General features: G+C 42.5%; 1 protein-coding gene across 1 annotated transcript in view; it reads right to left on the reverse strand.

Annotated features, from left to right (window-relative positions):
- Window positions 1–6,964, reverse strand: part of OPRK1 (opioid receptor kappa 1) — a 21,129-nt gene extending 14,165 nt beyond the window's left edge. The window contains exons 1-2 of the mRNA XM_026842370.1: window positions 6,834–6,964; window positions 5,874–6,200 (exon numbers count right to left, since the gene is read on the reverse strand). Of these exons, the coding sequence (XP_026698171.1) occupies window positions 5,874–6,133 (260 nt within the window). The 5' untranslated portion in view covers window positions 6,134–6,200; window positions 6,834–6,964. The remainder of the gene's footprint in view (window positions 1–5,873; window positions 6,201–6,833) is intronic.
- Between the last annotated feature and the right edge of the window lie 5,740 nt (window positions 6,965–12,704).

Consider the following 12,704-nt stretch of genomic DNA (forward strand, 5'->3'; position numbering starts at 1 on the left):
AAAAAAAAAAAAAAAAAAAATATATATATATATATATATATATCTATATATATATCTATATCAATAAACAAAGAATAGAGTCTTCCTTCAGAAGAAAAGCACAAAATCCACACTCTGCAAGAATCACCCGATTTTTACAGATGGGAGGACCAAAACAGATATGAAATAAACTTCCTAAAAGTAGTGTTTACCAAAGCTTTTCTGGATGCTTTTCCTTTAGAAAGCAATATGTAACTGAAATCAAAACTCTCCTTGGGATCTCATATGTTTCAGATAATTTAACTTAAGGGACAAAGTAAGCACAGTTTGAATAGACAGTAAGAGTAGGCAAACCAGGAAGATTACCCTCCCTTGCTCTTAGTGCATCCCAGGCCATCCAGATCACCAGGTTAAGAATTTCCTGCCACAACACCCTTTCAGCAAATTCAAAATCATCTCTCAGGAAAAATGAAATGGAAGGTCCTCACTCTTCCCTCTCTGTCCCCTTCACCAGAAGGGCTTAGCCAGCCCTCCCCAACCCCATCCCTGTGCTGTGTTGCCTCCCCAGGCTTCATCCAGGAACATAAACTTCCCCACCACTTTCCTAGCTGAGGTCAGGAAAGCTAACTCAAGCTTTCTGCCTTGCCAGTAGCCAAACTGGAAAGTTCTTAGAAGTTTTCATTTTCTGTCAGTTCAGAAGGGCTCCTGTAATTTGTCTTGCTTCCAGAGACTGATTTTAGTTACATCTTTCTCTGAAATAAACGATTACCTGGCTGCTAGCCCAGCAGAAGTGTCTGGATGGAGACCAAATTACTTTTCAGAAGCCAAACAGATTACTCACTATAAGCTATAGCCTCTCTCTAATACTGTCTCTAGTAAATATTCCTTACAAGCCTTTTCTCTGCTCTCTCTGCTTTTTCTGTATCAGCTCTTCTTAACACAGCATCATATTGGGAAACTCATGTTGAGTTTCTTGTCAGCTTATAAACCCTAAGTCTCACTTAGTCATTGTCTAGCAGAGTATTAAAAGTATTAGAAACATTCAGATTTTATTTAAACATGTTGTGCTTGTCAAACTACCAATACTGTTTTATAAACCTGTCCTCTTCCATGTTTCCTGTTATACTGGTCTTTGTGCCATTTGTAAAAGCTGTTGGTAATGATCAGTCTTCAAATTTTGTGATTAAAATTATGCCAAATTTGGCCAAACCCTGTAGAACCTACCAAAATTACCTCCATTCACTGAGGTAAGGCCAGATGCTCTTTGAGGTGCTGTGATGAATTACAATCTATTTGATACCTCTGTACTGGTAATAGTAAGGTGTCAAATGTCTGATCAGGAAAAAAAAAAAAGTAAAACCCCATAAACTTCACAAAGCATAGTACAGCTTAGCCTTTACTTATAGCAGCCAAATCCTTGATTTCATAAAAGAATGAAATCATGTCAACCGTAAGTAATAGGGAACAGGTAATTCAGTTAAGTTGACTCTTCTGGAGCTTCAGTTTTCATTTCAGAACAATATTCTTTCCAAATATCATTTAATAAAATCAGAACAATATTTTATAGCAAAATAACAAGGAATCTTTTGACATTATCAAAGTCTATTATTGATTTAAACCAAGATATGTAATCAGTTTCATTTTTATATACTTTTTTTTTTATATATTTTCATTCTTGTTTGGAATGAATGATGGAGAAGATTTAAAAACAGTCTGGAAAGGAGTCAAATTTATATGACATTTCTTAATAGACTCTTAATAGAGTCATGTTATATAAGATGCCACTCGGTTCAATGAATGTAAAACCAAAAATGTATTGCTAGTTATATTTTTTATTAACACTAGACTAAGCAGAGGAACACAAGCTTTCTCTTTTCCCTTAGGAATCAATCTACATAACTGTGACACAGCCTCTTGTTAAAACTGTTTTTGAATGTAGAAAATTATTCAGTTCACTGGAAGTTTGAAAGATAATTTTAAAAGAAATACAGGGTTGGATATTTAGGATACTGATGATAGCAACTACTCTCAGTAAATCACTTCATGAACAATGAGGGTAAGACACATACATTGAAAAAGTGATTCTGGAGTGGGTAAAAGACAGTATTTCCAAGAGGTTTTACTAGAGTATTTTTATGGTTTTGGTAAGGGGAAATCTGTAGTTAAAGTTGTAATTTAAATCAGGACATTTTTCTTCCCCTCCAACTGTCACAGGGAAGCACCATTTTCTTTAAAGCCATCATTAAATTTTAGAGAAATAAAGTCAGGAGGGAGGAGGAAGAGAGGAAAAAGACTTTTTGTTTCCAAGAACAATTAATTTTATTTATCAACTTCAGTCAACTATTTCACCTCCAGAAATATCTTCTATGACCTCAGAGGTAAAGCTAATCTCAAAATAAAAGGTTTGGGGTTGAGATAGATTTTGGTTATGCCAAGACACAGACAGCTGTATAATTTCACTCAGGTGAGGCCAGATAACTCCACTTGGTTCCTAGAAACCTATTTCATGCCTGCTTTCCTCCTCCACAGGGGGAGGACTGTGCTTCCCACACAGCATCTGTGTTTCCCACCCCTGCAAGAGGCAACGTGATGCCCTCTTTCTCTCTTACTCCCTTCCCAGGAAAAGCAGCAGCCAGGGGAGAGAGTTACATCCCATGTGCCATGGCTCAGTGTGGGCGAGGCACTGTCAGCCCACCCGGCTGGCTGCTGGCCCGACAGCAGACCCCCGGAGCTGGTACACGTGCCTCACAGCTGATCCACACACGGGGAGAGGTCCTGCAAACCACCCACGCCGTGACAGCCGACTGCAACAGGTGTGCAAAGAGTGAAGGCTGCACTGCGTACTAAACACAGAGCTCTTTCTGCACATTAAAAATAACCACTCTCAGTGTGCCGGAGGACCCTGGGGTACTTACAGTAGCACTGGTCATGCTCTTGTTAGGATTTTTGTTTGGGCTTGGTCTTTTAAAACTAAGAGTTGCTATGTGTTAAAAGACAGTGAATACCAGTATCTCCATTTTACATGTGAGGAAACCAAGTCACAGGGCCATGAAGTATCCTTGTCAGGACGGGACAAAGTGTAGAAGCCCAGTATTAAACCAGGAGAAAAATCCAGGTCTCGTGAGACATGGTTTAACAGGCCATGCTGCCATCACTGTACTAAAGTAACATTCCCACTCAGCCTTCAGCACAAACCTCTGTTTACAGAAGCTATATCAAACTCAGCTACTTTTCTTTCAGGAGCTTGTACATGTGATTGAAGTGCTGCCCTCCTATTATTTTTCCCTCTGAGGGTTTTCTCCCTCAGCAGAAACACACCCCACTACACCTGAAGGAAATTTTGGACATCCAGCACTCTATGCACAGGCTGCTGGGATGCTGACTCGCTGGTATCCGTGAACTTCCTTAGCAGTCCTTGTGCAGAAGTAGCATAACCACCCCTGTGGGGGTATTAAAGCAAGGAATTGGCTAAGGCCTACCTACACCACAGTTTATGACTGAATTTAAGCCTGTTTCTGAGGCATCTCAATACTATTTGGAGTCTCCTGAATCTACCACCGCCCTGACACTTCAACAGTTTTGCTGGAAGTCTCAGAATATAAGGGTTCTTGTTTGTATCACCCAAAAAGTGATTCAGTGTCACCCCTGAAGTGGTCAGGCAGTTGGACTAGATCACTGTAGGTCCCATTAAACTGAACTATTCTATCAATATTAGATGCTGTTTAAAAGAGCAAAGCAAGGAGGAGCTGAGCCTGCCTTGCCTGCCAGTCCAGAGGTGGTTAGGAGGAGAAGAGTAGATCTGTAATACAAAGAGATGAGAAACAGCAATGAGGGGCCTCACACAAACCCTGTGCTCCGCTGGAGAATAAAAAAAAAGTTACAGTCTGTCCTCATCCTCCTTTAGAGTTGTAGCAGCTGGAGGAGAGGCAACATGGGATGGTTGGGGGACACAATCCCCCTCTCCCTTGCTACCTTCTTACACAAACTTCCCACAGACCTTGGCTCTCCATAAAAATGGATATCACTGAAGGCTACAGGTCATGAAAATCCATCTTGAGATGCAATCATGCAGAGACTGGGTGTGATAGAAAGAGAGAGGGAGGGAGATGAGAGGTTAGGATAAAAATGAAGAAAATACACCTCTTGCATGAACATTTGGAATATTTCAAAATCTTAAGAAATTATTGAAACTGTAAGTTTGTGTATACATGCACTTCAGCTAATGATTCTAGTCATGATTAAAGCAGTTGTCACAGAGAAAACAGGAGAGGGAGATACTGAAAGGAAAAAAAAAAAAAAAAGAAGAAGAAACAAACCAGCAGGTGTTTTCTCACACTTATTTTTTTCATCATGTAATCAAGAGATGGAGGAAGAAGAAACTGAATCAAAAGGCTAATGTAGGAACTAGTAGGAGAGTGAACCATAGCTAGGTAGACCCTCACAAAAATAATAAAAAAAAAAAAAAAAAAACAGAGACACCAGTATAATTCGTACATGCTAACTTTTAGGGCTCTGGCTAAATTTGAATTTATTTCCACTGCCCAGGCCAGTTAATCAACTATCATTGTTAGTGACTGATGGCTTAGAAAATCTCATACCTTTGCATCTGTGTGTGTCTCTCTTCTTGTAAGAGAAATACAAAAAGAAATTAAATCTCTACTCTGAATGAAGGGGAAAAGGGCATGCAGGGGTATAAAAATTACAGCATCACAAAGCTGGAGCAAACCAGTTTCTCTAAATTGACCACAGGCACCTTTATTTATTACACTGACTATTAAAGGGGATTTTATTTCCATTATTCAAGAGTATTTGCCTGGTTATAACTCATCTTTCATAAAGTATCTCATCAACAACTTCACTGCTGCTAGTTAACTTCCTCCTATATCAACTGACAGCCATTGCACCATCCTGCAATTGTTTGACCCTTATCATGCATGTTTTACTAACAAGATCCTTTCAAATACCTCCATTTTTCTTTCTGTGTACAGCTGATTTCATTTGAGCAATCAATACTCCACATTTTTTTTTCAGAATCTTTTGCAGGATTCAAATGAACTGTGAAGCAAGAGTCCAAAAAGCTGCATGATTTCAGTCCCCTTCATTGCTCATTACACCCTGCTGATCTGCACTGTCCAAACATTTTTATAAACTGCAAATGCAAAGGACAGAAACACAGAAATCATGGTGCAACCTAAAATATACAATACACAAGTGTAAGTGCAAGTGTAAGTATTGGTGCATTTCATTTCACTAAGTGGTTTAATATGAAAAACTAACACAGATATAAATCTTTCTCCCGTTTCCTGACAAAGAATAGGAAGGGTATTTCAGCATCTGCCTTGCTTTCTTCAATCCAGCATCAACAACTGGATTTAAACACCACTAGACAGAGAAAAAACATCCCTTGCTTTACAGTAAGCATTTCCACCTGTCTTTATAATTTCCTTTTTTTTTTTAATCCCACCTTGTTAAACAAGACACCAGCTGACAAGGCAGGAGTGTATCAGTGTCCACATGACTGGACACAGGCTGTCCCTCGGGGTCTCCTCACAGGGGAAAAAAACTGCTTTGCAAGAAGTTTCTTTCTTCGACTTGAGCTTTCCCTGGGATGCGAGCAGCCTCTCATCCCTAGAGGGCACCCGATGAATGCAGCTCCGAGGCACAAAGCGCCTTTCCAGCAGCCTGCAGGATTTCTCTCTTTTAACCAGCTTCTCCCTTCGTCTCTAACTGCCCGTCCAGTCAAACCACTGGGACTGAAAAGGTTTCAGTCATTCCAGTTGCTTTTTTCCAGCTCCTCATGTATGCGCACCCAGAGAGCTTCCATAAACCCCCCACCCCCACCCCCAAATTTAGGGTTGGCCATTTGTACCAGCAGGTACTCCAAAGCCCCTTACCTTATGATGACAAACATGACCAGAGAGTTTCCCACCAAGCCGACAACGAAGACCACCGAGTAGACAGCAGTGATGATGATGGGGATGGCAGGGGAGATGCTGGTGTGGTTGTGCTGGGCATCCCCAAAGGCCCCGGTGGCATTGCTGTCATAGTCCCCCCAGCCCAGGAGCCAGCTGCTGCTGGTGCTGGGGGGACGACAGGGCCCTGGAGAACAGGTGGAGTCCAGCTCCTCCCGGAAAATCTGTACGGGGGCATCCATTGGGGCACAGTCCCCACGGGCAGGAGGGAGATGGGGTGGAGAGCGCAGACAGCAGGATGCAAGTAAGCTGGAAAGAGGGAAGAGAGGGAAAGAAACAGAAGTGCTGTCACAGCCACCGAATGTTAAGACTTCTGAAATCTGTGTGTGTTAAGGGGAGCTCTGCTGTGATGGGAACTGTAATTTGTCAAGCAGAGATTTAGGCAAACCACATTCATATTAAATAATTGCAAGTTTTACATCTTGCTATGTAATGGGCAAGCACTGCTCCTCCAGATGCACAAGCAAAGTTTTCCTCCACTTTCAGCTATTGCACAGAGAAACAAATCAGACGGGAAACAGCTCAGATACACTCCCACACTTTAACCCTGTCTCTCCCATCCTCCATATTTTAAGTCAAACCATATCCTAATGACAGGGGCCCCTTACTGCCTAAACTCTGCTGTAAAGGGGGAGAGACAGACACCCACCACTTCTCTGCACATCTGCTTTGACATACTGCCCTGAGTTACCTTCTTCCCAATCTTGTACCTGCTTTCAAAGGACAGACACATTATTGACATAAAATACCTTTCAGTCCAGGAAAAGGAGTGGAATCCTCAAACAGATGTTCCTCACAGGAAATGAAAAAATAAAGCAGATCCACTTGGCTCCTGAAAGTACCACCAACCTTCTAGGACTTTTGAACCTGAGGCACCTGTACCTTCAGAGAGGCATGCTGGCAGCACAGCCGATTCCCGGGCATGAGCTGCAACGTGGTAGCAGCAGTTGCTGCTGTTCCAGCTCCCACCACTTCTCCTTTTCCCTCTCAGGCTCCCTCTGCCTCCCTCTCGCTCTGCCAGGGCTCCAGCAGCACTCTGCACTGATGCACACGTTCTCCTCTGTCTCTGTCCCTGCAGCTCAGAAGCTCACATGACATATGTCTAAACACTGAGAGGCAGATAAATTAAAAGAAAAGCAAGAAATAAGTTCTGCAATGAATGAATGCTTATTTTTAAAACACTTTTCCAAGTTGCCTTTCCTCATTCCACCTGCACTCCCAGGCCTCAAGCAATGATCCTCTCTGCCTTATTGAATCCCACAGGCTTTTACAGACTAGTGGATGCTGAATAAAACAGGAATTTTCTGTTTAAGATGCCTTGCCTAGCCCATCAGTTCTTTCATGCCTCAGGTCTACAACTGTGCATCCAAACCACTTTTCACTGGGTGGCTGTGCCCCTGTTCCTTTACACCTGCAACTTGGAGGAAAGCCAGAAGACAGCTATCAAAGCGGAGAGAGGCACTCTGACTGCTGTCCCCAATTTATTCAAGCTGTCCTACACCATGTGAGAAGCCAAAAATTCCCTGTACCACTGCCAGAGCTCCATTCTTCCTAGGCTCCAGCTGCAGTCAGGGATGGAGTGATGGTGTGTGCAGAAATCAAAGTTTATCCCTAATATATTCCACCAAGCAGGGGCTGGGACTGCACCAATCTGTGTTCAAGATATCCCTTTACTGGCACACAGACCTTGAAATTCCCCACCAGGCGTCCCTCTAAATGGTAAACTGGGAGAGGTGAGGCAAGACTCTGAGTTGCTCCCACTGCCTTGAAAGAGATGGGGAACAGCCAGGCTGGCTGAATCTCAGAGCATGCAGCAGGAAAGCAGGTCTCTGCAGGGAACAGGAGACTGCCCTGCCTCTCTGGGCATTTTGTCAAGCTTAGACAGCCACAAAGGGGGCTGTGGGTTTCCTTCATCCTTTTCTAATGATGAAACTTTACTTTGTGCTCCTCTTTTTGAGTGTCTGTGATCAGGCTGGAGTTTCTAATTCTAAATTCTTTTTTTCTAAACTTATAATCAAGATGAGAAATTATGTTAGCTGTAGAATCAAAAGCCATGTAGGAGGTTTCAAAGGTACAGAATCCCCTCTCTTAGAGGCAGAGGCTTGTGCAAATGTGGTAGTGGCTTTGACTGTGGCCACTTCTTTCTCCAGAACATCAGCATCTCCTCACTATCATCTGCATAGAGCTGTCAAAAAGTTTCACCCTTAATGAAGATGGATAAAAATGCAAAATAGCATACACGTGACAAAAACACCCCTGAGCCATAAGCATTTTAAGGATGGGACACAGACCTGGGACAATAATAATTTTTTGGAAGATAAAATGAGAGCGTAACATAAAATGTACCCCATCCTGTATTTAACCTTTACAATCCAATGGGCTCTTGCAAATGTACTGAAGGGAATTACTACTGTTATTAATACTGTTTCATACATAGTTTTACTTGGCAATTTTCAACTTCTTGTTAACATCTTCCCTGAACTCCTCCACATTCTGGAATTAAAATATACAGGAGAGCTTTAAGATAGCAATATTTTATCATTCATTGATTATTTATCTCTTATGAGCAATCTTTTTTTTAATATAAGTATCTTAAATATGAGCTGCAAAATAATCAATAACATGGATTCTAAGTGTTAGGCTGCAGTTGTTACAGGTAGATCAGAAACTTCTATATGGGGAAGAAAAGTCTATTACTGCTCTGCATAAATCTAAAGCACAGATGATGTAAAAAACTCAGTAGGATTAAGAGGAGACTCAAAGCTTTTTCAGGCACCAGTGGTTGGACAGTAAGCTATTCTTTCTCTAGCTAAATCATGTGCTGAAACTCTTTAGTGATCTTAGAGCTAACACAAAAAAGATGTGCTCACAGCTACAGTTACTGACCCTTAATGGAGTGTGCATTGCAACTGTGTGGGACTGGAATGAGGTGGAGTTTGACCAGAACACTGCAAATTATAGGTTGAGCCAGCAGCAACACTTAAGTCACCTGGTGCCTTCTGTCTGTGTGTGCTCCATGTTTGGAGACTCAGTTCTGGCTCTCTGTTGCTGTAGACCTTTGCAATTCAATAGAAAGCAAGTTCTCAGGCTACGGAAATGCCTTTTCTTCTGAACGTCAAATCAAATTGATATAAACTGTTAAAAATAATATTTTCCTTTCTTGTGTTTGCTTTGTTGATGAAAATGTTAATAACTGAATTATCAGCAGTAACTGGTCTCATCACAGGTAACACCTGCAACTATCAAAGAAAAACAAAAGGCAAAGGGCACACCATGCTCCATCACCATCTTCTCTTCTTCAACACACGATTCAGTGCCTCTGTGCCCTTCCCAGTAGTCGTGCAGAAAAGGACAGGAGTGTCCTGAAGTCATGAGGGAAGAGAAAGAGTTTGCAAGTGACCTAACACAGACTGTCCACAGAACAATGCTAGAAGTCCCCGTTTCCCTCTGAGGGCTCACATTAGATAAAAGGCCCTGTTCTTTCCAAGGAAAGCAAGGAAAGATTTACGTAAGAAAAACAACATAAATGCAGTCTCAGCACTCAGCTATAAATTTCCCCCTCCAGCAGTGTTGTTACAAACCTGTGGCTCACATGACCCCCATTTTTTTCACTATGATACTGCAGAGCCAGTGTTAACTTTGGGAAACACAACAGAAATCACCTGGACATTTTTAATTAAAAATACAAAACTATATATCAATTTCTATATTTAGGGAACATCGTTTAAGTGTGAATTCTAGCCCTCAAAGGTAAAAAAATACCACATTCAGCTGTCTAATACCTCGGCACTACATGTGCATTTACACAACCTTTCTTTTTTCCCCAGGCTCTCTGCCTCATTCACAGATCAGCTACACAATATTGCTACATTTAAGTGGAAGGTCAACCATAAATTGGGAATTTTGTATCTGTGAAATGTTTTCTTCAGCAATCCTAGTGAAATTCTTTGAATGAATAAGGAATATGGGGGGGAGGGAGATATGTGATATTTAACAATAGCAGGTGGGAAGGGCTTCAGCGTTGTCTTTTTTTATATCCAAAAGCTAAAGTAAAGAGCTGCCTCCATCAGCACACTGCTTCAAAACCTTAACAATGTGCTGGGACATTAATTCAGCCCTGACTCAGAGATAAGAATGAACCGCACTGAATCACTGGCACGACTCTGTGCAACACCTGCTCACTGTGCTGCAGCAGAGACCCAACTCCATCACTCCAGCACATGCAGGTTTTAAGTGAAAGCTGCTTAGTTGCTGACATTGTTTCCCAGAAGACCATGACACTTTCTAGCTTTAAGTTAAACGTGAAGGATAGAGCAGACCTTGATGTTCAGCCATGAATTGTAACACTGGATACTTTGATACAGGATTGTTTGCAGAGGTCACTTTTATTCTAGAACTGGGGAGGGAGGCCAGATGAGTTAAGTGGAGCACAGTATCAAGATGCTTTTTTAGTTCATAATTGGTTTTACTACCCAATTGACCAAAGGCTACAATAACAGTGAACATGAGTAAAGGGAGGAGATGCTGGAAACACTTTCTGGTGGCTTCAGTTGCCAAGGAAACAAAGTTCTCCTGTCTGTCTGCATCCAGAAATGTTAATGCTCTCTGTGAATGCAGCTCTTGGGATATGATGTATTTCACCCTCTAGAAAGACAAGTAAGGGAGAGGAAGGGGAAAAAGAGAGGCAGGAAAGTATGTGTAATACTTTCTAAATGTTCTTTGTATGTGTTTTGCTCACGGAAGACTAAATATTCAGCATAAAACTTGTGCTTTGTTTTTTTACTTGTAGATGGCAGAATTTTGTGTTACATTTTAAAATAAATTACTAGTACAGATCTCCATTGTCATCTTCAGAAACCAACTCAATGAAACCCTAAGCAACAGGACAGCCTCTGTGGTCTGTTCCAAGACATGTCCACCTTCCATGAAAGGAAGGTTCTTGGAAGGATATGGAGAGACAAGCCACCCTCAAACTGCCCATTGCAGGGAGGTGCTGGGCAGGTGCTGAAAGGTTTCTGACCCTCAGACTTTAAAAAGGAGGGGTGTCATACAGACAAGAGCTAACTGGCAGTGAGAAGGTCAGTGGCTGGGATTAAGGATTTCAACAGATCATAACAGGAGGCCATCTGCTCTGCTGTTGCTCTCCCTCCCTCTGGCAGCACTGCCACTGCACACAGGTCAGCACCTGCCTTGGCGCAGAGGAAGAATTGTCAGTGCAGGTCACCACTTTCCCAGCTTCCCTGCATTTCATTTCATCGAGGTCCTCAGCTGGAAGTTTTATAACTTCCCACTTTTCTGGAGCAGGCTACAGCTATAACTCCTGGAGGAGACACAAGGATGCCAAGAGCAGCTGAATGTGAGCTACAAAGCAACTTTTAGTGCTTCTCCTTAAAAGAAAGAATTGCAGTATTCTTCAGATAGCTGTAGATCAGATACAGAAATCTGCGCTACAGACTAGCTCATCTGATACAGTTTATTTTTTTCTTAACTAAAAAACCAAAACAATAAAGTTTTTCTAATTATTACTTACAACTACTTCTTCGGTGGGGCACTAATCATCTTTCACAGCAAGGTGGCTTCCCAGCATGCCAAAGCACAGTTCTGCTGGTAGGTGGTATGCTGCTCCAGGGACAGAATGGAGATCAGCTAACACAATCCAAACTGCCACCCAGCTTCGGCTCTCAGACACAAACTGGTGTTTAAATTTTAGGGGAATAAATAAAAGCCAGTTTAACATTAGCCTGGTTGATTCATTTTAGGATAATCCCTGTGGATTGTGTGGGATAAGTACTGGTTTTTCCCCAAAGACCTCAAGCTCCTGCAGAACCTTCTCTTTACCTTTTTGACAAGAAAAGAAAGATGATTCATTTTCAGGAGGTAAGAATTGTGTTGATTATATGCCAACGATGCCTAAATCTTAATCTTCTTTGCTTCAGACTTAGAATTGTTTGTTGGCTTTTACTGATGCCTGGCAGAAGAATCAGACTGAAAAATGATGTAGCTGAAGCTAGAGAAAAGTAAATTTTACATATGCAGCCCCTAAACCTTGCCCCTCCTACCTCCTCCGCCTCCCGTTTTTTGGCACCTTCATTCATACATAATTAATAGCTTAAACACAACAGTGTTTTGATAAAACAGGGGTGAATTTAGCTCTCCGAATAAGGGGTTGTACCAGTCTCTGCTGACTCCAGCGTAGACGGGGGAAGGCTACAGCCCCCTTAGCTGTTCCCCCTTCTCTTTTCCCCTCTCACCGAGTCCTGTGAGTCGCTCAGTCGGGGCCACAGAGAACCCACCTGAGCTGCAGGAGTGAACAGCACATTAATAGAGATGCTGGGAGGGAAAAGTAGCAAAAAAAAATCGGGCCTGGAGGACGAAGCTTCCCTCAGTGCCGGAGCAGGAGTGACATAAAAGAGGGACTACCTAAATACACGTGTATCACCGATACTTAGAAGACAAACCCTGACTTACTTGAGGTTATAGGGGTTTATTTGAGCACCACCAAACAACGGGTTAAGAACCGGAAAGCGATTCCTCAAACGCGAGGTTCAGGGGGAAGCCTCAAACTTGTCAAACTGCACAGAGAGCCCATTTAGCTAAAGCACAGCCGAGAAAACATCCCGCGCCCTGTGCGGGACGGAGCGCCCTGGGGAGGAGGAGCCGCCGCCCGCCCGCCGCCTGGCTTTCAGCACAAACACCGGAGCGTGTCGGTTCCCCGGCATGGCGGCGCCCTCAGCGCCCTGGGGAGCGGCCTCC

Source organism: Athene cunicularia (genome assembly GCF_003259725.1).
Source record: "Athene cunicularia isolate RWA chromosome 2 unlocalized genomic scaffold, athCun1 chr2_part1, whole genome shotgun sequence".
Classification (NCBI taxonomy): Eukaryota; Metazoa; Chordata; class Aves; order Strigiformes; family Strigidae; genus Athene; species Athene cunicularia.